General features: G+C 39.6%; 1 protein-coding gene across 1 annotated transcript in view; it reads right to left on the reverse strand.

Moving 5' to 3' along the window:
• Positions 1-26,715, reverse strand: part of SPTLC3 (serine palmitoyltransferase long chain base subunit 3) — a 128,470-nt gene that overhangs the window by 47,777 nt on the left and 53,978 nt on the right. Inside the window, exons 5-7 of the mRNA XM_029919101.1 lie at positions 16,004-16,128; positions 13,763-13,856; positions 2,940-3,045 (exon numbers count right to left, since the gene is read on the reverse strand). Of these exons, the coding sequence (XP_029774961.1) occupies positions 2,940-3,045; positions 13,763-13,856; positions 16,004-16,128 (325 nt within the window). The remainder of the gene's footprint in view (positions 1-2,939; positions 3,046-13,762; positions 13,857-16,003; positions 16,129-26,715) is intronic.

Below are 26,715 nucleotides of genomic sequence, written 5' to 3' on the forward strand. Positions count from 1 at the left end.
TATCAGCATAAAGCCTGACATGGGGTCAAACTCACGAACCGCAAGATCATGACCTGAGTCAAAGTCAGATACTTAACAGACTGAGCCACCCAGGCGCCCCTCACAGTTTCATTTAAAGACAAGATTCTGTGCAGGTGACATAAAAAAAAGCTCTGATGAAGGGAAGCCCATGGAAAGCGGAGATTTCGTTGTATAAATAAATGTCACCAGGACTGTGGTGACATCCCTCCACACATAAGCCAATCCTCCCATTAAGAGGTGGGCTGTGGGGCTCCTGGGGGGCTCAGTTGGTTTAACGTTCGACTTCAGCTCAGGTTGTGACATTATAGTCTGTGAGTCTAAGCCCTGAATGGGGCTCTGTACTTACAGCTCAGAGTCTGGAGCCTGCTTCAGATTCTGTGTCTTCCTCTCTCTCTGCTTTTCCCCTACTCACACTTTGTCTCTCTCTCTGTCTCACAAATAAATTAATAAAAACAATTTATTTTAAAAGATGTGGTCTCTATCTCTCTTGCCCTTGAATCTGAGCCTTTTGCCATACTTTGACAAATAGAACACGGCAGAAGCTTTGCTGTACTGGTTCAGAGCCCCGCCATTAAAAGGCTGGCAGCTTCTGCTCTCATACTCTTGGAAGACAGATGCTCCTTCCATGTCAAAAGGAAGCTCTAGCTTAACTGCTCAGGGAGAAGAGCTTACATATAGGGAAGATACTCCATAGAAGAGAAGGGAACAAGGTATTTCAGTCAACAGCCAGTACCAAGTGAGGTCATTTTGGGCGTTCCATATTCCAGCTGAATGCAATCCCATGAATGACCCCAACCAACATCATGTGGAGGAGAACGGCCCAGTTGCTCTAGACAACCCACAGTGATGTGGGAAATCCTAACTCACTGCTGTGCAAGCCATTATGCTTTGAGCGGCTTGTTACAAAGGATGAGATAATAGAGTGGGCACCATTGCTAGTGGAGCCCAGGTTGTGGTTTGATGCCATGCCAGCTGGGAGCCAAAAGTCCACACCTGGCCCTCCTGTCCTCCAGAGATCATGGTAGGACACCGGCCCAAGCCCTGTTGCTGGAGTGGTTTCTCTATATAACTGATCGGAGTTGTTGATAGTGAAACGCTGGTGGTCCACTTAATTTCAGCCATGATCAAAGTACTTAAAACACAACTTTCCTTTAGTGGAGCTAAGTTTTGTTTACTTGCAGTTGGATTCTGTTAACTCTGCTTAAAGGAGATGCCCATTTTGCTCTCCCTCAGCTGATTCATGCTCCTGCATGCCCAGGCCTGAATGGCAGGTGTTTAGATAAGGGCTCCTGTCCCAAGCTGGCATCTGGCACAGATCACACAAGGAAGCAAGACCTATGCTTAAAGTTATGACAGCCCAGAGTCAATAGGAGATGACTTCCCAAAAGTAGCAAGGTCAAGGCCAGTGAATAAATTATTAATTAAGTTGAATTATTAATTGAATTAACCCACAGCAGGGTTTCTCAGCCTCAGCACTACTGACATTTTGAGCAGGGTGATCCTCTGTGGTAGGGGCCGATGCCTAGCAGCATCTCTGGCCTCTGCCCACCAGATGCCCGTCGTACTGTATTAAAGTTGTGACAGCTGATAACTGCTGAGTGTGTCCAGAGTGGGGGTAGGTTGCGAGGAAGAAATCACCTTGGTTGAGAACGCTGCTCTAAGGTGATCCCAAAGACTTCATCAATAAGACACCATCTGGGGGCCGACCCGAGGAGGTCCTGATAGGTGATGCATACACTGCGTTACTAAAAACTTGAAATATCAGCTTCCCAACCCCACAGTAGCACTGGGAACATCGGAACACCAACCCCTGGCACAGTAAAGACTGGAGATAAAACAAAATGATCTGGCTTACTATTATTATTATTATTATTATTATTTTACATTTAGAAGAAAGCAGTTCTTTTTTTCCAAAAAGGATGAAGACACATTTCTTCTGTTGCTGGTTATCCATTCATGAACAGAAACGATGTGCACTCTGGCTGAATGAAAGGCTCTATTAGATCTCAAATCTCCTTTGTAAGCACACTTCTCCTTGCAGGGAAGTTAGACTCTCATTTCCTTCCATTTAATACTGTTCACTTTTCTATAATTATAAGAAATGTCTCCCTTGATTCTTTCAATATTATGATTGTTCGAGAACTGATTTAGGAGCGAGCGCTCTGAGATCATGTCTCCTTGACTCAGGGACTGGGGCATTCGACAGAACGGCTGGGCGGCACCGTCTATTTTAGCGTCAATAACCAGTTTGGATAGAGCAGGAAGCAAATCCCTTCACAATGTGCCTTGGAAAAGTGCAGCTCTCAGTGGCTTAGCGGGTGTTTGTCTGCTTAGCTTCAAAGAGGTGGGACATGGAGCATACCTTCAGATGCTGAGTCCAGCCGCTTCCAGCTTTGGATGAGGAATTGCACTTGAGGTTAGTCTGACCTCGTGAAAGATGCACAGGCTTTTTGTATTCTAATGCCAACATTTGGCAGAGTTCAGCAAGCCATTGGAGTTTGTGTGTACTGTCTAGTTAGAAGCATCTGGGTATATAGTAGCAATATCTTCTATGGCCATAGAAGGCAAGAAGCATTCTGATGTTGAATAACCTAGCCAGCAAAAAGCCCTTTGAAGCTGTGGGGCAGCCAAAGGTAGTGGAAAGAATTACTGCAAGTGAACAATGCCCTCTAAGGGCATTTCTGAGAACACCTTCACAAGCATCCAGCCTCCAAGGTATTCTGCTACATGTACAGACATTGAAAAGAGAGGTGACTCAAAACCTGACGGCTCACATTGGTAGCTCTGGCTCAGATCCCTCCATGATACATAATATCTAACTCATTTTTCCATTAAGCTAGGAGGGTCAGTCAGCCTTTCCTCATTTGTTAGCTTGCTGCAGGCCCCAGTGTGTGATTTACATCCAGTGATTTACATACCTGTAGATGCCCTCAACCAGGATGAGAATCTTCTTCCAAGCTCTGCGGATTCGAGGCTGGCCATAGATTACAGCATCTCTCAGGAGCTTCTCCAGGCTTTGCATGTCTTATAAATAATACCAAAAAAGAAAATGAGTCACGACAATGTTTGTTTGTTTTTTTCCTCTTTCATTTTAATTTCTGAGAAAGCATCAGGTTTCTTAGGTTCAGGCTTGGGCCTGAACTTTTTCAGAGAGCCCAATCAGAATCAGAGAACACCTGGGGTGGGGGGAGAGAGGCATATACTTTAGTGTAATTTAACTCTGACAAGATGACTAGTCAGGTTTGTATAGTAGGCAGAATCACCCCCTGCTGGAGGCACATGGTTTCATAGGCTCTTTTTTTTTTTTTTTAAAGGAGGGGGGAAGAGCATGAGCAAGAGAGAGTGCACATGAGCAGGAGAGGGGAAGAGGTAGAGGAAGAGAGAAAGAATCCCAAGCAAGCTCTGCACTGCCAGTGCAGACCCCGATGTGGGGCTTGAACCCACGAACTGTGAGATCATGACCTGAGCTTAAGTCAAAAGCCAGATGCTTAACTGACTAAGCCACCCAGGTGCCCAGGTTTCATAGGCTCTTAAAAGGCTCTCCTCTCCTGCTTTAGCAGAGATTGGAAATTCTCCATTAAATGCATCGCTTGGGCTTCAGCTTTGATACCAGGCTAAAATGAATGTGGAGGGATATTAACTGATACTTACCAGTTGTTTAGCCATGAGATATTAGAGTTTGGCTGAGTTTGTACAGAGTGGTGGCATTGCTGGCAGGTGTCAGTTCCTACACTTTGAGACCTGAGTCTCGACATCTTCCACCCCTAACTTTAAGGCATGGGAACAATTAGCACTTTTTTGCAAATTATTTGGAAGCATCTGGACACATTAATAAGTGCTCACAATTATTAAGCCCTATCTGCATTCTAGCCATCCTTCTAAACATATTCTTTGTAATGACTTGCCTAACCCTAACCATGACCCTAAAAGGGGAGGCACCTTCATTTTATGTTTCAGGAAACCAGGGCACATATAGGTCTGGTAAATTACCTGATGTTTATGGTCACAACCAGCAGATCCTGGATCCTATGCAGTCTGGTACCATAACCCACATTTGGAACCATTACCTTAGATTGCCTTACTTAAGAGCTCTTATTCCTTCTTTTCAAACTACTCCATGGTCATGCAGAACAAAGAAGGATGGATGTCTAGTAAATAATTCTTGTTAACTTCTGATGTCAAATATAATTCACAATGACTTTTCATTTATCTGCAACTAGATGTTGATGACTGGACTTAGGCTGAGTGACCCCTGGGGAAGTTTGGTCTACCATTCCAGCTGTAGGGGTGTGTATGTATGTGTGTGTGTGTGTGTGTGTGTGTGTGTGCACGTGCCCATGTGTGTGTTTAACTTGCAAGCCCAGAGAGAGAGAAAAAAGCCAGAGGCTTATGTGCATGTTTTTTAGTTTCATTACATTTCTACTGCATTTTTTTTTTTTACCTTCAGAGCTCTCCCTTTGTGAGAATCTGAAACCAAAATACTTTAGGTCTAGAATCTGATTTCAGTTTGAAAAGTTGTAGATGCTACTGAACACCTGACTTGACTGTTAACATAATGTTCACCAGGCATTAGAGATGCCATTAAAAAATGCTCACATGATGGACGCCTGGGGGGCTCAGTCAGTTAAGCATCTGATTCGGCTCATGTCATGATCTCAAGGTTCATGAGTTCGAGCCCCACATTGGGATCTGTGCTGACAGCTTGGAGCTTGGAGCCTGCTTTAGATTCTGTGCATCCTTTTCTCTCTGTCTGTCTTTCTCTCAAAAAATAAATTTCCTTACAGCTCTAGTCCAGCTCCCCTGCTCTCTGTCTGTCTTTCTCTCAAAAAAATAAATAATAAACATTCAAATATTTTTTTAAATGCTTATAGGAAAAACCTAGCAGAGATAAATCTCAGACGGCAAGTCGGTATTGGTTTTGGCCACTGCAATATGAAGCAATATACCAAAGACACCGATATTCATGGGACTGTCACAGGTCTAGACTCAAGTTAGCTGAGGGTCTTTCCTTCAATGGAGATCCCTTAAACTTTATTTTGAGTCCCAATCTGAGGTTGGATCTGTTTTAGGATTTCCTTACAGCTCTAGTCCAGCACACTGTATTAGTGCAAAATCAATGTTTGATCATGGAAAGGAATGTAGACCAGGAAAAAGGAAGGAGACTAACACCTTAAGATCTAAACAGAAATTATGATAAAGGATAATTGCCTCATTTCTGCAATAATATTTCTTGCGTTAACTGTAATTTTGGTTTTGTTTTGAAGATAGGCAGACATCAGACATCTTTTGTCTTCACAGATGTAGTTCTGTTTTATTGACACTACATCATTACCCACTAGATGGCAGCCAAGGAAACAGAAATCAGTGTTCTTATTTGAGAATTTCTGGGATAGTGAATCAGTATGTATGCACATTTTGCTTTAGGCTGGGTTCCCAAGATGTTGAAGGAACCTGTGTGATTGAGAGATACACCTCCTTTTTCTATAGTCTACTACAGGCCTGCTAGTCTGTGAATGGAATAAAGAGATGATGAATGTAAATATTCTTGTAAAGAGTGTTTTCCTTCTGGGAACTGGAATTCGTAAGTTTTTTTTGGTACGGAAATGACACATGATGAGTGTGATCCTCATGCCATAGTAATAAAAACAAACCCAAGTGAAGCAAATTAGCAGTCACTTAAAAAATGAATATTCCCACTCTGGAAAACAGTATGCAGGTTCCTCAAAAAACTGTCAGTAGAACTCCCCTATGACCCAGCAATAGCACTGCTAGGGACTTACCCAAAGGATCAAAGGTACAAATGACTTAGTACATGTAAAAGGCTCATTACAGCAAGGGTTCAATACTGTTAGTTGTTGTAAAACATATAGAGGCAATTGCTATCTTTACTAAAGTGAACAACTCAGTTCAGGAGTCCAAGTAGGACCTTAAGATCTAAAAGGTCGTGGTTTGTAAAAAATAGTCTCAGTGCTGTTTATAGGTTTGATCTTCCACTCAAACAGCATTCCTGAGTCCTCAGAAGCAGAACTCAGAGTTTTCCCACTAACATTGCACTCATTGTTCTGTCTCCTCTTGCCTTTAAATGCCTCTAGGTAGAACCTTGGTTCTTCTCCACTTTTATTTCTCCAACTACTCCAAATTCTTGGCCTGTCCAGCCCTCTGACCTCATGGCAACTCTCCTAGCTGAAAAAAAATGCTTCTCCTCTCCAAGACTAGTTCAAGAAGCCCTTTGTCATGCCCTTGAGGACAGAGATTGCCTGACTACCCTACAGCCTTGTTAAGTGTGACCCGCACTAGCAGCATTGGTGTCGCCTGGGAGATGGGCAGAAATGCCTAGGCTCAGGCCCCATCCTGGATCTACTCAGAGTCTGCATTTAAACAACCACCCCCTAGTGAATTCAGTGTATGTTAAAGTCTGAGGAACATTGTTCCAGAATCTAGATCCTATGTAATTATCAGTAAAGTGAGCAGGTTCTGAGAAAAAAAAAATAACTCAGTACTGATTTTCCCAGATTTCTACAGTAAGATGTTACCCTTTCCAGAGAGTTAAAATTTACCCAGGGTTTGAGGGCCTGGAATGCCAGGGTGTTAATACTGAGCCCAGAGTATGTGTTTACCAAAGGCTTCATATGCTCCAAGGAGCTGCAGCCCACATTCTCAAAATGCACCTGAATCACAGTGGAGCTCACTCCATAGCTTAGGCTGTGAAATGTGCTGAAGAGTTATGTTTTGTGGCACCTAATGAGTCACAAAGGCAACCCAAAGACTGGCTATTTCCCTGAAGCTGCTCAAAGGAGAAAATGCAAAGAGATATTCTTAGCATTTAGCCAGTGGAATCCAGAGGCTAAATTTTAGTATGCTGGGTTAAAATAACTAACAGAATAAGCCATCAACTAGATTGATTTTTACACAAGAACCCACAGCTCTCTGGGTCCTAATATGGCCTGGAAGTAGCTGGACTTAGCTAGTGGATAAGAGTGTCAGCAAATGCTGTGGAGGCCCTGCCTATATTCCTCATCCTCGATCCTTATTGCAAACACAGGCCATTCTTTGTCCGAGAGCTTTCTTCCTGGCTGCGGGGCCATAGTGAGCCTAAGCAGGAACAGCTTCCAACCTCCCACACATGGGAATTGGTGTATAAATAACCCAGCTCCCGCACCCTACTGAAGTATGTCTACACTGAGTTCCCAGGTAGGATTAAGCTCTGGTTGTATATTGTGGTAACTTGCTTGACAACACGCCCTTTGTTGGCTGCCTTTCCTTCTCTGTCTCCATTGCCTGCTCATCTGCTGGTGCTTCCTCAGACCATGTCCTAAATAAATGACTTACACTCAAACCGTTGTCTCAGGGTCGTTCCTGGGAAAAATGAACTGAGATAAGAGCAACACATGTGGGTTTGAATCTGGAGTCTCATCCTTTATCATGTGTGATGTTGGATGGGTCATTTAATCATTTTGAATCAGTTTCCTCTTAATAAGTGGAGATAATAGAAAGAACTATGAATATGAGGTTTTGTTAAAATTAAATGAATTGATTATGCCAAGGGCTTAACATAGTGCTTGGAGATAGATATGGTCTCAGTAATTGTCCATATTCACTATCCAGGAAGAACCAATCTATGGTCATAAAGAATTCTAGTACCTGACTTTGAATTTGGCATGGCTAGAAATGTACTTCTGAGTCCTTGGAGCTTTTCCCTGGAGGGTAGACGTTGTGTGTTCTGATTTTGTTCCCTTTCAGAATTTTCCTTCTGTTTGGTCTCCTTTGTTCCTTGTTCTGATTTTGTGGGAAATAGAGAAATGAGGAATAGCTTGGAGTTACTCAAGCTGTTCAAATAGGACTGAACATCAAGTTTGTTCAAATAGAATTCAAAGCTTATAATGGTTTGAAATAGGTTTAAAATAGTTTAAAAATTCAAGGATCCACAATTCTGATTTATATACAGTTGCAGTAAATAACAAAGGGTATCCTCTGGTACTAATTTACATAAAATATGGACCTCTTCTGCTCCAAAACCCAGGGGAGTATCTCAAGGTATAAGCAGAGAACACAGGTAGAGGAAAGCCTGAAAGGCAGAACAAGTAGAGGGTTGTATGAAATCCCATCATCACAATGTTTAAGAACATTCTGGTTTAGGTGGCCATTCTTAAGAACTCATCTCAAAAGGTATTAGCTTTGGTCTCGGCTGGGTTGTATGACTTATACCCACACAGGAAGGCAACTTAATATCCTCTACATTATTATTCCAATCCACATGGATACACATGGAGGATTAAAGCATCATTGTCTACTTAGGAATTTAGTATTATCCTGGGAACAGCAAAGTGGGAAAGACAGCAGCAACTGATGCCTTACATACTGTTACCCCATTTAATTCTTTCCCTTCCATACACCATCTCATCTCTCCCACATCTTGAAGAAGAAGTCATTCAAAGGCCCCTGGAGGAATCCCTCTGTCAGAGGTGGCTATTTTCACAATGTAGCACAATAGCTGGGAACTTATGCTCATTCCTAAAGGCAGTAAGCATGCTAGTGAGTGGGAACAAGGGCTTTATGTGTCTGAAAATGAAAATCTATTCATTTTCTACCAGGCTGTAAGAAATGAGCACAGACTGTATGGCTCAGAAGCAACACGTACTTCTTACAGTTCTGGAGGCCAGAAATCTGAAATGGGCCTCACCTGATTTTAATCAAGGTGTGGGCAGGGCTGCCTTCCTTTATGGAAGCTGTAGGGGACAATTTAGTTCCTTGCCTTTTTCAGCTTTCAGAAGCTTTTGGCATTTTGTGGTGTGTGACCTTCTTCCCTCCTCAAGACCAGCAGTGACCATCAGTCTTGTTCACATAGCATCACTCTGACACTCCCTCCTCCTCTGCTTCCCTTTTCTACATTTAAGGACCCTGTGATAACAGTAGATGCATGCAAACCATCTCTTTCTTTATTTTAAGGTTAGCTGTTTAGCAACCTGAATTCTATCTGCAACTTTAATTCCCCTTTATCACATAATATATTCATAGGTTTGGGGATTAGGACACAGACATTTTTAAAGGCCATTATTCTACCAACTACAGAAAGTTAAAGAGCAACAGCAGCTTATAGCTAATAGAATTTTTGCTAGATGATGGAATTTGGACCTGCACACATTCCCAGCTAATTGGAAGGACATTTATACAGACAGATCCGGGCTTCAGCAATGAGCAGTTGTATGATCTTGGACAAGTTGTTTAATACCTCAAAGCCTGGATCTCCTCATTTGTAAACTAGCACCCACCTCATGGGGTTGTCCATGAAATTAAATAAGGACATCAGAGAAGGCCACTAGCTCAGCATCTGGCACAAAGTAAATTTGTAGTATGTGCTGTTTGCTGGTATAAAATAACCACAGCTAACATTTATTATAAAGATGTAAATGAGAAATGTTATCTGTTTTCTGGGAGTACAAAAGGAAGGCATGAAGAATAAATTACTGAATGCTTTAAGAGCTTTGTAAAACTGGCAGATAAAATGAAATTCTTGAATTAAAATTATAGCAAAGGATTAAGGAATTAAAATTTTATTTGAAAATATCAAATTCAACAAAACAATTATAAGAATAAGAGTACTGCAAACACCCACATACTCTTTTACCAAGATTCATCTATTAACACTTTATTCCATTTACTCTATCATTTTTTCTATCTATCTATCTATCTAATTTTATCTAATTTTTTTTATCTACCTAACTAATTTTAGTTGGTATTTCTAATCTACTGGTCATATTCCAATTTTGCAATTGGTCAGGAATGTCTTTTATAGCATCTCACTGTCTCTTTCAGAATCCAGTCCAGGTGGGGTACTGTACTTAGCTATCACCGATTTTTGGTATCCTTTTATCTGGATTATCTCCTCAGCCTTTCTTTGTTTTTTATGATATAAGCATATTTAGAGAATACATTCCCTTTTTTTCTGTTTTCTTTTTAAATAAACACTTCTACTTTGGGGTTGTCTAAGGATAAAACTCAGTGTTCTGATATGAATACTGTTAGTTATGTTGAGTCCTTCTTAGGGTATCATATCTGGAGACACACAATGTCCATCTGTCCCTCACCAATGATGTCAGTTTTTACCAGCTGTCCAGATATTGTTGGATTTCTTCCTGATATAGTTACTATGCTTACTTTGGGATGTATTTTCACTGGAATTGCTACCAAGATTAGACTCTGAAGTAGGAGATATGACATAGCTGCATAGAGTGTCATGAGCAGGACCAGGAGAAGCTGGCTGAACTGTTCTCTGCCCCGGGAACAATTACTGAACACTTGAAACTAATGGAAAGATTCAATCTGTGGCTGACCTGCATAGTTTATTTATGTGTTTAAAATAAAGTTGTTTTGTAGGGGTCTACTTAGAAGTTTTCCCACTGTATAGTTTCTGCTAAATCATTTGTATATATATGTATTTGAACAAAAGTGTGGACATAATCTTCATCGCTGTGTTCATGTTGATGGCATCTACTCTATATATCCATGAATAAGAGCAGAAGTTTGTTAACTGTGGGGTTTGAATGCAGAAGGTGATTATCCCTTCTCTTCATATTGCAGCCCCAGGCAACAGGAAAAGAATCAATTCAAGCCATCCCTTGCCACATTCCTCTCAAAAGGAAGGGTTGTTAACACAGTGGGTCAGGGCGTGACATTCCTTTGCCATGCTGGCCATAGGAAATTGTCTTAAGAAGCATTATCCAAACCCTATTTCACTTCCTGGCTTATGTGTTACAAGCTCTCAGCTGTGTCATCTCTATGTAGACCAAGAATGGCCTGTTCTGCAAGTCATTTTGGCTTCTTTGCCAGTGACTGGGTGTGTAAAGTAGTGGGGTAAAGGGACTCAGGGTCTACTGAGTCATTCATTTTAGATTTAAAGGAGGAAGAAGAAGGAAATCACACTTGGGTGTCCAGTTTCTGCCCCAGCAATGGTGGCTAGAGAAGCTGTGTTAGTTATCTATTGCTATGTAACAAATTACTCCAACACAACAAACACTTATTATCCACAGATTCTGCAGGTTAGGAATTTGGGAACCCTGGGTGTGTGTTCTGTCTCAAGAAAGTTGCGAGCTGCAGTCAGGGTGTTGAAGCTACAGTCATCTGAAAGCTTGAGCCAGTCCAGAGGATCAGTAAAGATATCCTGTTCACATGGTTATTGGCAAGAGGCCTCAGTTCTTCTGCAGAGGCTTCTTAAGTGCCCTCAGTAGCGATGCCAGCAAGAAGAACAGGCAGAAGCCGTAATGCCTTTAACACCTAGCCTTAAGAATGACATATCATCACTTCTATATTCTTTTGGTCACATAAACCAATCCTGAGACAATGCAAGAAGGGACTATTCAAGGCATAGATACCAGGAGGTAGGGGAGAAGGGAACCACTGGAGAATCACTACCATAAAGCCTTAAGCTGGAGAGGAGGAAATTCTTGGTTAGTGATTAAGAAAATGTTTAGTCTCCCAGTTGAGTATATATATATATGCCTGTCTGTCTGCTTCTCTCTCTCTCTCTCCTCTCTCTCTCTCTCTCTCTCTGTCTCTGTCTCTCTCTCTCTCTCTCATCTATCTATATTTCTATCATTATCTCTATAGAAAAACCAAGAGAAATCTAGAGAATGGTAGAATTTGGGCTAAATTCCAAAGAGTAACAAATGCAGAATAGAGAAGGTGTATGAGAACTGTTACAGGGACAGTAGATCTTTACAGTCTATGAGCAGACAGTCCTTTCCATCTGAGGCTATTCAAAGCTTTACCTCAACTCAAAGCTTGTACCTTTGTTCTCACTGCTGCTAGACATGGGGGAGAGCTGCTAAAGGCTTTCAACAAGCCAATTCATCCACAGAATAGCACGGAATGAAGCAGAACTGTCCAAACACCTTTTGTTCCTTCTTGAAGTACATATATCTTAGCATATATATAACTTATTGGCCTTCATTAACTGGCCAAGACCTTATTTTTCAGCCTTTCTCCAGTAGTTCAGCCTCACATTCACACTAAGAGGTCTTACTGCTTTGTACACACTCCAGATTATCCTGTTTGAAATTCCCTTTCCCATCCATCCTGATCAGAATTCTCTTAATCCTTCAAAGTCTATGGCAAATACTATCCATTTCATGCAATCTCCAAAGTGACATGACCTCTACATTCTTCTGGGTCATATTTTCTGCTGTCTTTGGTGGCACTGGCAGTGAAAATGATGAGGATAATAATAATCATAATAACACAGCAGGTACAAGTGACTCAGAAGTTTTTACTGCTAGGCATTGTGCTAAGCACTTTATATGCCTTCACCTACATATTAATGAATCAGGCATTGTAATTATCCTCATTTTTGGAATAAGTAAATTGAGATCCAAGAAAGATAAATAATTTGAATAGGACCACATGCTAATAAGCTATAGAACAAGGACACAAATGCTTGGGGGTAAAGCCCATACTTTTTTCTTTAATACCAAAGATATTATATGATAACAATTATATTTTTAGGAATATAAATATAAATTATAGGAATATTTATAGGCATATAAATATTCCTTCTGTGAGGAAGTTGACAGATTTTAAATGTAAAATTTAATAATTTTAATAAGAATATAAACATCACCCCAAAAAGTTCCTTTATGTCTCTTCTCACCAATTCCCTCCCTCACAATCAGGGTCAAGCATCTTTATGATTTTTATCACCATAGATTAGTTTTGTCTGTTTTTGATTTGCTATAAACAAACTCATACACTATATACTATTTTGTGTCTGGTTTATTTCATTAAAAATAATTTTTCTTAAGGCTCATCTATGGTGTGTGTATCAGTAGTTTATTGCTTTTTTTTTTAAAAATCAGAGAGTCATATTCTATTACATGAATATAGCACAGGTGTTTTCCATTCTCCTGTTGATAGATATTTGGGTTGTTTCCAGTCTTGGCTATTATAGGACTAAAGCTGTTATGGACATTCTTGTACAAGCCTTTTTGTGGACATATGCTGGAAATTCCAAGGTGCAAAATTTATAGATCATGGTATAGGGATATGTTTAGCTTTATAAGGCTGCCAAGCTATTTTTCAAAGAAGTTGTATAATTGTACCCTGTAGCAATGGGTGAGAGTTGCTTGCTTTATATCTTAGTTAATATTTGGTGTTGCCATCTTTCTGATTTTCACTATTTTGGTGAGCATGAACAAGTCCATTGGCCAAAGCCTGTACTCTTGACCTCTGCCTGATAGTGCTGTGGCCCTTTTTCTACTTAACCTATGATACAGTTACTTCGATTGATACATATCTACCTCTCCTATTAGATTGTAAGCATGTGCTGGGTGGGAATTGTGAAAGGAGCTCTTCTAAGGAAGAACACCACTTTTTATTTGACTATAACATAAAACTTAAGTCTTAAAACTTTCCTAAGGCACAGTTATAGAAAAGGAAGAGTTAAAACACTTCTGATAATTAAATGTCAGTCCTAAGAGATCAGTCATGTTTTCAGAGGCTGTACTGTGAGACTACTAATAACAGTGACACTAATGTATTTGGGTTACACTTAGCAATCTGGGCGTTTAAAGCCCTTCAACCATTTGTTTCAGGTCAGCAGAGGTTAACAAGCCAGTAGTGAATATAAACATAACTGTGTTTCATGAGGCTAAGCTCCCAGTTTGAAGAGCAAGGACAAAGCCCCATCAGTAATCTTTACTGTCTTCTAGAAGCAAGCAGTATATGTTGGGAAAGACGCATTGATACTCACTGTTGTGTTTGAATATCCTTATGGTTGCACCTGAGAGTCGGGCCCCGAGTACAAGAGATGCATGGTTTAATTCATCACTTAAAATGAGGCATCCCTGTTCAGAAAGCAAACACACAAAGCACAGGCCAATAAATAAAATTAAAGAAAAATAGCATGTGGAAATAGAAAGACACTTCAAGACCTGTAACACACATCCCAAACCCATTTTCATTTTAAAAGGCCCAGAGTTTCACCTGGTGTCTCTATGGGTAAAATCCTATAGACAATTAGCTGATGAACATGGGGGTTATTTTAAGGGATTACATCTTTAATCATTTGCATTTGATTTTCATCAGAGAAGATCATTTAAGATCTTGGTTAAATGCCAGGTAGCATTTTCTAAAGAATTGATGTTTGACAGGAAAATGGATATACTTTGGGTGGGTTGTGGATTGGCTAGAGTTCTTCAATTGTGCATTGGATTATTTGGGGGTGGTTTTGGTGTACTCCTTCTGGAGTGGGGGTCTTTTCTGAAGGCCTTTCAAGCTCTTGTTTTTCTATTTTCATTCTCCTCTGTATTGATATCTATGTAGACAAAAGTATCATGGCTTTCCAGTTAAAACCTTTGCATTTGGGAAAGTATGGATGGCAAGTCAGTCTGAGACAAGTAAAAAAGATCAATCAGATTTACCTCCTATAAATTACAGTTGTAAATTTATTTTCCTCTTTTTAATTTAAAAATTTCTAAATTATAAAATTGCTGCAGCATACAAAAAATGCAGAGACAAACTATGGTGACCATTTGTCCTTTGTGACTATCCAGAAGCTTTGAGTTCTTGCTCATATTTTAGAAAGTTCACACATGACATGGTGTAAGTTTTTTGGGCAAGAGCCAGCAATACACTAGCGAGTGTGTGTGTATTTATAACTTTTTGGTGATATTTGAGACTTACTTGTAAACCTGATGATACCTCACCCCTAAATTCTTCAGCATGTGCTTACTATGAACAAGGACATTTTCTGGCTAAATCACAATGAAGTGATCACACCCAAGAAAGCCAGCTTTTATGTAGTACTGTCACCTAAGAGACAGACCAAATCATGTTCCCCCAACTGTCCTAATGATGTCAATGTCTTTTATAGATGTTTTCTTTGCTTCTATTTTTTTCAGTGCAGGATCCAGTCAAAGATAATACATTGCATTTAGTTGTCATGAGTCAGATTTTTTAAACCTAAATCTGATTATGGCATTTACTTAAACCCAGCCAATCAACTTCCTCATTTTCCTCAGAAAGAATTTCCAACACTCAAGGAGGACAACAAGGCTTTTTACAATTTGGCACCTGCCTTCATCTCCAGTCTCTTTATCACCCACTACTCCATTTTCTAGTTCTTCCAAAGCTCGATGCTTTATGCATGCTGCTATCTCTTCCTTACCTTAAAGAAAAAACTTAACAGACAAGTAAGAGATTCAGTTCTCATGTCACCCACTTTGCATGAACATCTCAGTCTTTCTCAAGAAGAGCTTGGAAGCAACTCTTGCTTTTCTCCATGTATGTGCATGCCTCTTCTGTGATAGTCATCCTATTTTATATGGTGTATTGTTTCCCCCACCAGCCCTTAAATCACATAAATTTACAAGGCACAGGTCTTGTTCATCTTTGTATGTACTGTATCTTGCCTTATATGAGAACAAAGTAGTTTCTCAATAAGTGATTTCCTAATGAACAAATGAGTGGCATGAGCAAAATGTTTTGTTCAAATAAATGCCCATTATGTATTTGCTGCATTGCAAATTGGGACTTGGGAGCCTAAACATTTAACTGTTTTGCTAAACTATCATCAAAGATGAAATGTGATCCACATAAAGGGCTGTAATTCTATAACTGAAATATCATTATGAACAGATTTGCTGGACTAAGCTGCTTTATTTATTTAAAAAGCTGCACATCCAGGGGTACTTGGATGGCTCAGTTGGTTAAATTTTTGGCTCTTGATTTCAGCTCAGGTCATTATCTCACGGTTTGTGAGATCGAATCCCACATGAGGCTCTGGGCTGATGGTGCAGAGCCTGCTTGGGATTCTTTCTTTCCCTCTCTCTCTCAAAATAAATAGACATTAAAAAAAATAAAAAGCCAGACATCCAATAAGCTTTTCCTAAAAAAAAAAAAGGACCTTCTCAGCAGTACTTCTAATAGTACCTGCTCAGAGTTGTAATTCTTAGGCACACAGAAGAAGAAAATTATGTTAACAAATTCTCACCTTTCCAACTAGTGCTGGAATATTCATTGAGTTAGTTGCAAATCCCATCCCAAAGACCATAGCTGCTTCTACATTCAGGAACTTAGCCACAAGGTTCTCCAACTCTTTGTGTTTATCCAAGCTTCCTGCACATAAATGATAGGATGAGTGAGTCTTCCCTCCTCAACAAGATCAAAAACTCAAAATCCAGAGCATCACCAAAAAACGTGTGTGAGAGGGTACGTAGCAGGTGTATGTGCCACAGCCCCAATCAAGAAACAACCCAAATGTCCACATACTGCAGAATGAATGAATTAAATGCTTTGTGGAGATATTTACAAAGTGGAATTAAACACAGTAATGAGAAGGAACAATCTATTGCCCTACACAACAAAATGAAAAGAATCTCACAAATATATTGCTGCATGAAAGAAGTCTGACACACATTCACACAGATTGAATCCATTTATATAAAGTTTACAAACTGGGGCACCTGGGTGGCTCAGTTGGTTAAGTGTTCGACTTTGGCTTAGGTCATGATCTTGCCGTTCCCCAGTTCAAGCCCTGCATTGGGCTCTGTGCTGATAGACTCTGTATTCAGAGCTTGGAGCCTGTTTCAGATTCTGGGTCTCCCTCTTTCTCTCTGCCCCTCCCCAACTCGTGCTGTCTCTATCTCTTAAAAATAAAGTTTACAAACAGACAAACCTAACCTATGTGTTAGAAGTCAAGATAGTGGTTAATTTTGTTGGGAGCATGAGGAGACCTTTGGGATTCTCTAAATGTTGTGTTTTCTAGATTTTGGTGTTGGTTACATGGGTATGTTTGCTTTGTGAAAATCTATTGAGCTGTATACTTAATGATTGGTGTACATATATATATAAATATTGACAATGCAATAAAATCTACAAAAAATACCACAATTTTTCTCTTCCCTTTCCTTACATCCTGCAAGTGATTAATTAAATTGTAACCCTTGCAAAGGTGCCCCACACTTAAATGCAAACAGATCCCATGGCATCTATAGATAGTAGTAAATCTAGTTATAAATTATTGAACCTTTGGGGTGTGCTAGATTTCAAAGGCTACTATTTAAGCTATCTAATTTAATCTTAAATGCCCAATAATGCAGGTATCATTACTTTATAGATTAGAAAACCAAGGTGTAAAGAGATCATAAATAAAAATCAACAGAGATAATTCAGTCTAACTCCAAACTTCATGTTTTTACCATTCTGCTTCTTGTACTGAATCCCTCATGCTTTACTAAGAGTAAATGTTAGCGATCCTCATATTTTTCTGTTTGCCGTCACTCTCACTTCTAGTGTCCAATATGATAGTCATGAACTTCACGTGGTTAGTGCAATAGAGTTTTAAAATGTATTTCATTTTAGTTAAATTTATTTAAACTTAAAAACTGAAGCATTATAAAATAGGTTCCACTGAATACAATTTTATTATATGGGTAGTACTATATTCTACGTATTTCACTTTAGCCAATGAAAATTTAGTGTCTGAACTGAGATGTTCTGTAAGAGTAAAATATACAGTATTTTTTGAGTATTTAGTACAACAAAACAAAAATAATAACAAAAATAATGTAAATGGCTCATAAATATTTTTATGTTGATTATATGTTTAAACGGTAATATTTTGGATGTGCTGGGTCAAACAAAACCTATAATGAAAATAAGTTTACTTGCTGTTTTTTAACTTTTTTAAATGTGGTCACTAAAGATTTTATTTTATTTTACTTTATTTTATTTTATTTTATTTATTTTTTAATTTTAAAAAATTAAAAATAATTAATGTTTATTTATTTTTGAAAGATAGACACAGAGTGTAAGTGGGGGAAGAGCAGAGAGAGAGAGAGAGAGGGAGACGCAGAAGCCTAAGCAGGCTCCAGGCTCTGACCTGTCTCCACAGACCCCGACACTGGGCTCGAACTCTCAGACCACGAGATCATGACGTGAGCTGAAGTCGGACACTTAACCAACTGAGTCACCCAGGTGCCCCTATAAATTTTATTTTATTTATTTATTTTTTTAAATTTTTTAAATGTTTTTTATTTATTTTTGAGAGACAGAGACAGCATGAGCAAGGGAGGGTCAGAGAGAAGGGGAGACACAGAATCTGAAGCAGCCTCCAGGCTCTGAGCTAGCTGTCAGCAGAGAGCCCGACGTGGGGCTCGAACCCACAAACTGCGAGATCATGACCTGAGCTGAAGTCGGCTGCCTAACCGACTGAGCCACCCAGGTGCCCCACCCCTAGAAATTTTAAATTACATACCTGTCTCACATTATATTTTTATTGGACAGTTCTGAACAAAAATGTACAAGTGGAGATACATAATTTGTAACCAAAGAACATAGAAGAAGATTTAACCCAGCCTTTAAGTTAGAAGAATATTGTTAGCATATTCAGGATTACTTATAAACATGTTTTTTTTCAGCCTAAAGGCCACCACGTTTTACTATACAGAGTGTGATATAAGATTTTATTTAAATTGGTAAATTAGCTTGCTTATTGTGCCAAAATGATGAATGGTTAAACTTGAGAAGGCATCAATTAGTGAGTTCAAAGTTTTATTTTGCATTTAACATGAAAGAGGACATTTCATGTATCATCTTTGCCCTTCCTGAGAGGTCACACTGTCATACAACAGATGGCTGGTGGCCTTTCTTCTCAATTCAGAATGTATTTAACCTCCAAAATGTCAGAAACCAAAGGAAAACAAGTATTTCAGCAGAAACAATTTTACTCAAGCTTGGCGGGAGGAGTTAAAATTTAAATTATTGTTTAAAACTTTATTATCAAAGATACAGAGAAAGAAGAAATACTAGAATTTAAAGATATGAGTCATCATATTTGCTTTTTTACCTAGAGTCTGCACCAAAAGGGAATGGCCCCATGATAGGTAGTGAACAGGCCATTTGGCCTGGGCATGACATCCTTGGGTTCTGGTCCGAGCTCTTCCACTAAATAACTGAGCAGCCTCTGGCTACCTCTCCTCAAAGTTTCTGGAAAGGTTGGGAGAAAGAAGTCCTGTTTTAGGCTTCCCTGATGTTGGAAGTGGTTTTTCCTCCACATAGAATGGTCTTCTTGCAGCTCCCACTCATTTTTTGACGTCCACCTAACATGATGTCTTTCCTCAGGTGCTGTTTTCAGCTTCCCTAGGCACACTTGGTCATTTTCTTCTGAGATCACAAAAGCTTCATCATATGATTATAGTACTTATGAAGTTGAACTAAGAACATTCATGGGGCCATCTTCTCTACTATAGAATGAGTCCTCAGGGTACCATTACTGTGTGTAGGATGTTCATCTTGGCAACCACAGAGACTAGTGCAGTACTGACACACAGTAGGTGTGTGTTGAATAGCATGCTGATTTTTGATGGATTCTAAACACAGAACTGAGCCCAGCATAGGATGGCACATGGAAGAAGGTCAAGAAGCCCCCATGTGATGCCCCCCAGAGCAACAGGGTGTCTAGGTAATGAGCTCCACCTTGAAAATACCCATACTTGAAGAAGGCCCTGGCAAGGATGAAGGGTGCCCAAACATTGCCAACTTGGTAAATTTCCCCATGAGCGACATGGGGTAGGTGACAACTGTGTCCTGGCCCAGTCACCCAGAAGTGATGAGTAGAAGTTCATGGTGACTTTCTGTGATGTCTTCCTCCACCTTCATCCTTCCTAAATCTGCCGTCCCAGGACCTTATCTTTAACAGTTGCATCACTAAAAGTCCTTAGGATAATATGGACTGTATTGTGAGCAAACAGCCACCCAACTAATAAGAAGTGGGTGTGTCCAAGAACATCCTGAGAAATTGCCCTCTATGAGTTCTTTATCATTAGCCCTGGCTTAAGGAGAGAGAGAAAAGAGGAAATGCAGTATCCATATTAGGTCTACAGATCCAGCCTTCTTCTGGATTTCCAGTGGTCAAGTGGATAGTAAACTAATTTTCAAATATACCAATTTCTATGATGGAATGTCTCACAGCTGAGGTATAAGTTATGAGTGTTTTCCATGTCGGAGCATATCTTCATTTGTAGAAAACAACAGTCCCCACTCCCAACCCACCTTACCATGGAATTTCTCTGTTTGGTGCTCCTGGCTCAAATTTCATAAACAGATATGAGAGAGTCCTAGGATTGCTAGACATTTTCTACTGCAGGAAGCCATACCTCTCAAAGTTAGCCTGCTCTGGTCTGGGTGGTATGTGGTTCGTTAATGAATACTGGAAAGTATGACTTATTTGTATTAATAGAGTGCTGCTTTCCTCCTCCTGCTCTTCACACTGAAGAACTAAAAATGTAGGAAGATTTTGGGGAAACAAAGTAATCACAAAAATGTAACAAGCTTGCTTTCTGTAAATATTCAGGCCATACCCTAATTTGGGTAGAGGTGCCTGAGTCATGTCAAGCTGCAGTTGGTAGTCTGAGTATTTCGGTGGTTCTAGAAACTATATTCAACATTTTGTCTTTGTTATGTAAATATTGGCATTTTTTTTAATCCCAAAAAAGTATAACTATAGTGCTAACCAAAAGTACAAATAAATCCACAGTACTTTTATTTCTCTTTCTCTCTGGCCTTAGTTTTGTTTTTGTTTTTTAGTCTCTGAAGATCAACAACAGCCACAAATTGGCTAGTGACAACGGATCTCCAAATTGCTATGTTGTGCATATACTGACATTTGTTCTCATCCTGAAGTTTATTTATCCAACAGGATGCTGAAAACCTGCTCTATGAATAAAAGAACAAATACAAGCTGGGTGTGCCAAACACTGGCCTTGGTGCCATCAGTCAGATCAATAAAAATCAGATGCAGGAGAAAGTATTGATATTATGTTTATAGACTGTATACTCCTGCTTGATTTTTATTGATATTGACTGGTTCATACTCTTTAGTCAGAGCATAAAGACTACTGGCCTTCCAAAGAGTGTGGATGTTATTAACAAGCCTGCTTCACCATGCCAAGTCTTCTATTGGCACATGTGAAGACTCTTTTTCAAATTGTGACTGTGGTCACGTTTTATTCCCAGAATATCCAGTTTGTAGATTGTTCTTTAGACTTGATCAGACTGGCATTTGTCATGACAACCTGTTGGTGGACTCACCTGGCTGTTCCAGTTGCGCCATAGATATCAGACCACATATGAGCCACTTTGCTTGAACTGGGGACCTGAATGTGGGAGGTTAGGGGTAGACATTGGCAATGTCCTTGGTCTTCCTCAAGTTGATATCAGTGGCTATAAAGAATATACATAGGTGCTGATGTCAATGAAAGTTAATCTGTATTCTTAGTGCGTTTGGGTGTAACAGGATTTTTTGTTGTCTAAATGAAATAAAGGTGACAAAATTTTTATATACGTTGGTTTGCACTGGATTTGGATATCTGAACAATTGCTATTACATCTAGAGGACTTCTCTTCCCTAGTTGCTATGATGGCAAGGACTTATCTACACAACGAACATTTTATAGAGGGCCAGAGAGAAAATACTTTGATTTTGTGCACCAGATGGTCTGTGTTACAACTATTCAGCTCTGCCACTATAAAGTGAAATTGGTCATAGACAATACACAAAAGAGTGGCTGTGGCTATGTACCAATAAAACTGTTATGGATACCAAAGTTTGAATTCAATATAATCTCACATGTTGCAAATTATTCTTCTTTTCGACCACTTAACATTGTACAATGTTTGTGACCTACAGGGAGTACAAAAACAGGGGGCAGCTGCAATACTTTGGGGGTCCTCAATGTAGGTGTTCTCAGATTTTAGCTATGAACAGTATAGGGTAGTGCTAAGAGCTCTTCAGTGGAACCCAGGAGAACTGGTGTCAAGACTTGACTCCTCAGCCTACTGATTGCAAAAGCATGGATTGGCAGGTTACTAAAAAATCTCTAGGATTCATGTATCTCATCGTATGTTATTTGTGTGGGTGGAGAGAGGGTGGAGGGAGATCCACGTATTCTGAAATTCCAAGTTTCGACTTTGTACAATCATCCCAGGCGTTACCTTGCTGGCAAGTATTACACTTACATAAAATTACTGGGATCTTGTTGAATTGTTATGCGCGCTTGGCTCTGTTGAACTTACAAGGCCGAATCTGCACTTGCAGAAATTTCTCTGCTAGTTGCAATTTGGCTGTGCTGTAATTTCTGTCATTGTCAAAAGAAGAGCAATTACCTTGTCAGAACTTTAACAGGTATCTAGAAATTGCCAAAAGCCTTTCAGAAACCAAGATGCACTTTTATTTTCCTACTCTCAAACAATTCCCCTAAGAGTCTGTCTCCCTTTAAAAATACTCTTAAAGAAAAATAAAGGGGCTTAAGAGAAACACAATGAAATCTCATTAATCAGAATTTACAAGAATTTGGTCTGAGAGGAACTGGCACTGTTGATGAAGGGTTTTGCTGTGTAAATTACAAAGGTAAAACTGATTGATGTGGGGTGTTTATAGTTTATTTAATGGAATCCACTGCTTTAAAGCATGTTTATAGCACTGATTTGCATAAAATGGTGTTAATTAAAATTGCTTTTTAAAAATAGTTTATTGTCAAATTGGTTTCCATATAACACCCAGTGCTTCTCCCCACAAGTGCCCCCCACCATGACCATCACCCCTCCCTCCCTCTCCCCCTTCAGTCCATGGTTTATTTTCAGTATTCAGTAGTCTCCTTTGATCTGTGTCCCTAACTCTCCCCCACTCTCTGTCCCCCTTCCTTTCCCCAGGGTCCCCTGCCAGATCTCTCCTGTTAGACCTATGGATGCAAACATATGGTATCTATCCTTCTCTGCCTGGCTTATTTCGCTTAGCATGACACCCTCAAGGTCCATCCACTTTGCTACAAATGGCCATATTTCATTTTTCCTCATTGCCATATAGTACTCCATTGCAGACTTTAGCCTCTACTACAAAGCTGTCATCATCAAGACAGTACGGTATTGGCACAAAAACAGGGACCAATGGAATAGACTAGAGAACCCAGAACTGGACCCACAAGTATATGGCCAATTAATCTTTGAGAAAGCAGGAAACAGTGTCCAATGGAAAAAAGACAGCCTCTTCAACAGGTGGTGTTGGGTGAGCTGGACAGCAACATGTAGAAAAATGAAATTAGACCACTTTCTGACACCTTTCACAAAAATAAACTCAAAATGGATAAAGGATCTGAATGTGAGACCGGAAACCATAAAAACCCTTGAGGAAAAAGCAGGAAATAGCCTCCTAGACCTCAATCACAGCAATTTCTTCCTCGACACATCCCCAGAGGCAAGGGAATCAAGAACAAAAATGAACTACTGGGACCTCATCAAGATAAAAAGCTTCTGCACTGCAAAGGAAACAATCAAAAAAACTAATAGGCAACCGACAGAATGGGAAAAGATAGTGGCATATGGCATATCAGATAAAGGGCTAGTATCCAAAATCTACAAGGAACTCAGCAAATTGCACACCCAAAAAATGAATGATCCAGTGAAGAAATGTGCAGAAGACCTGAATAGACACTTCTCCAAAGAGGACATCCAGATGGCCAACAGGCACATGAAACGATGCTCAGTGTCACTCATCATCAGGGAAATACAAATCAAAACCACACTGAGATACCACCTCACACCGGTCAGAGTCACTAAAATGAACAAATCAAGAGGCTATAAATGCTGGCAAGGGTGTGGAGAGACGGGCACCCTCCTACACTGTTGGTGGCAATGTAAACTGGTGCAGTCACTCTGGAAAACAGTGTGGAGTCTCCTTAAAAAAACTATCAATAGAACTCCCTTATGACCCAGCAATAGCACTCTAGGGATTTACCCAGGGGATACAGAAGTGCTGATGCATAGGAACACATGTACCCCAATGTTCATAGCAGCACTTTCTACAATAGCCAAATCATGAAAGGAGCCTAAATGTCCATCAACTGATGAATGGATTAAAAAAAGGAAATGAGATCTCTACTTGGTACCAATTTCTTAGAAACTGTTCAATTTCATAGTAACTTGAAGGTCATAAGATGATATTTATTTGAAATTGCTTTAATTTAGACATTTTTCAGATTCTAGCTGGCCCCTTTTTCAATAGTAGGCTAATAAGACTGTACATTTCCTGGCTCTAAACAAATATTTGAGACAGAAACCCAGAAAGAGTCTTGATAATTTGAATGAATTGATAGCAGACAAGTTGCCAGGAAAATAAAGAGGGAGACAAATTATTAAATGATTTAGGACCATGTTCTCAAACTGAGAAATAGAAATTTCAGCAAATTGGTACATTACAACTAACAGACATCACAACTGAAGCTTGAAAATGGAAAATAATTTCCTATTCTATCCAGTTGCATCGATTCCTAAGTTAATGTATCCCTTCTGATGTTCTTAAGATGAAGCTATTTGAAGGCTACTTCTTAAAATTGCAATTATAATTTGAGTGAATAGTCTGCACTATGTAGTTTTGAGGTATGCTTATTATTCAGGTTTCCCTGATGAGCTGAATCAAGCACCTTCCCTGATGAGCTGAATCAAGACTTTCCTTTTCAAAGGAAGAAAAGTCTCCAAGTAGAGATGAGCTTTGCTTGGCGCACATTTAGTCTTGCTGCATTCCATGAGTTTTTCTTAGAAGTGAACTTCTAACAGTTACTAGCAGCACAAAGGGCTTCTAGAGTATATGTTTTCAATTAATATACTGTTACTACACATCTGCTCTTACCCAGGAAAAGAAAGACAGAGAAATGATACACCCTCCTAGGATAAAAGTGGGGGGGAGGGGGAAGAGAAGGAAACAAAAGTTTCTGTTTCCTTTGCCTGAATTTAACCTTTCCGGGATTGGAAATCTAACACCAGCAATGTGTGGCAGGATGTATGCAGAGACTGAAACCAACTTGCTTCACTGATTTTTCTGGCTTGTATTTACCTACTTTAAAGTTTTTATTTATACACCTCTGCTCCCAGGCATATGTGGTATTTGCTCCACATAAAGTAAAAGACCATTGCATTTTGGAAAATGTTTGACTAATTTAGTCAAGAAAGTCAGATATACAGTAGTTTCCAGTGGTTCTCAAAGTTTAGTCCCCAGAACAGTAGCATCAACATCACCTGGGAAGTCATTAGAAATGTGAGATCTTGGGTTCTATTCTATTCCAGCCCAGCTGAACCAGAAACTCTGTAGGTGGGGCCAACAACTAGTGTTTTTCCAAGCCCTGCAGGTAATTCTGATGTGAGCTGAAGTTTGAGAAACAGCGGTTTAAGCTAAAGAATCCACATAGCCTGTGGCAGGGTCCCTTCAGTAGACTGGAAAATTTGGTCTGATTCGGTGGGCAAGTCTTGAAAGTGTCAGATTTATTTTCATAAGTCTGTGCCTTCATTTTAGACTCCTGTTGACTTTTAAGGAAATAATTGGCCTGAGAAATATTAGATCATTGTGGAAAAATCAGAAATTAAACACAAATTAAATACAAAATAAAATATAACAATCTGTATCATGCAAATATTCAAGTAAAATATATTTTTAAAAATGGACTCATTGCAGGGTACAAAATTAATGTATGGAAATCGGTTGCATTCCTATACACCAATAATGAAGCAGCAGAAAGAGAAATCAAGAAACTGATCCCGTTCACAATTGCACGAAAACCCATAAACTACCTAGGAGTAAACCTAACCAAGGATGTAAAGACCTATAAGATGAAAACTATAGAAAACTTATGAAAGAAATTGAAGAAGACACCAAGAAATGGAAAAATATTCCATGCTTATGGATTGGAAGAATAAACATTGTGAAAATGTCATAACTACCCAAAACAATCTACACATTCAATGCAATCCCCATGAAAATTGCACCAGCATTCTTCTCAAAGCTATAATAAACTATCCTCAATTTCGTACGGAACCACAAAAGACCCCGAATAGCCTAGGTAATATGGAAGAAGAAAACCAAGACGGGAGGCATCACAATCCCAGACTTTAGCCTCTACCACAAAGCTGTCATCATCAAGACAGTATGGTATTGGCACAAAAACAGACACATAGACCAATGGAATAGAACAGAGAATTCAGAACTGGGCCCACAAGTGTACAGCCAACTAATCTTTGACAAAGCAGGAAAGAGTATCCAATGGAAAAAAGACCGCCTCTTTAGCAGGTGGTGCTGGGAGAACTGGACAGCAACATGCAGAAGAATGAAACTAGACCACTTTCTTACACCATACACAAAAATTAACTCAAAATGGCTGAAGGACCTGAATGTGAGATAGGAAACCATCAAAACCTTCAGGGAGAAAGTAGGAAACAACCTCCTTGACCTCAACCGCAGCAATTTCCTACTTGCCACATCCCCAAAGGCAAGGGAAATGAAAGCAAAATGAACTCTTGGGACCTCATCAAGATAAAAAGCTTCTGCACTGCAAAGGAAACAATCAAGAAAACTAGTAGGCAACCGACAGAATGGGAAAAGATAGTTGCAAATGACATATCAGATAAAGGGCTAGTATCCAAAATCTACAAGGAACTCACCAAATTGCACACCCAAAAAACGAATAACCCAGTGAAGAAATGGGCAGAAGACATGGGCAGACAATTCTCCAAAGAGGACATCCAGATGGCCAACAGGCACATGAAACAATGCTCAACATCACTCATCATCAGGGAAATACAAATCAAAACCACACTGAGATACCACCTCATACTGGTCAGAGTGGCTAAAATGAACAAATCAAAAGACTATAGATGCTG

This window comes from Suricata suricatta, chromosome 12 (assembly GCF_006229205.1).
Source record: "Suricata suricatta isolate VVHF042 chromosome 12, meerkat_22Aug2017_6uvM2_HiC, whole genome shotgun sequence".
Lineage (NCBI taxonomy): Eukaryota > Metazoa > Chordata > Mammalia > Carnivora > Herpestidae > Suricata > Suricata suricatta.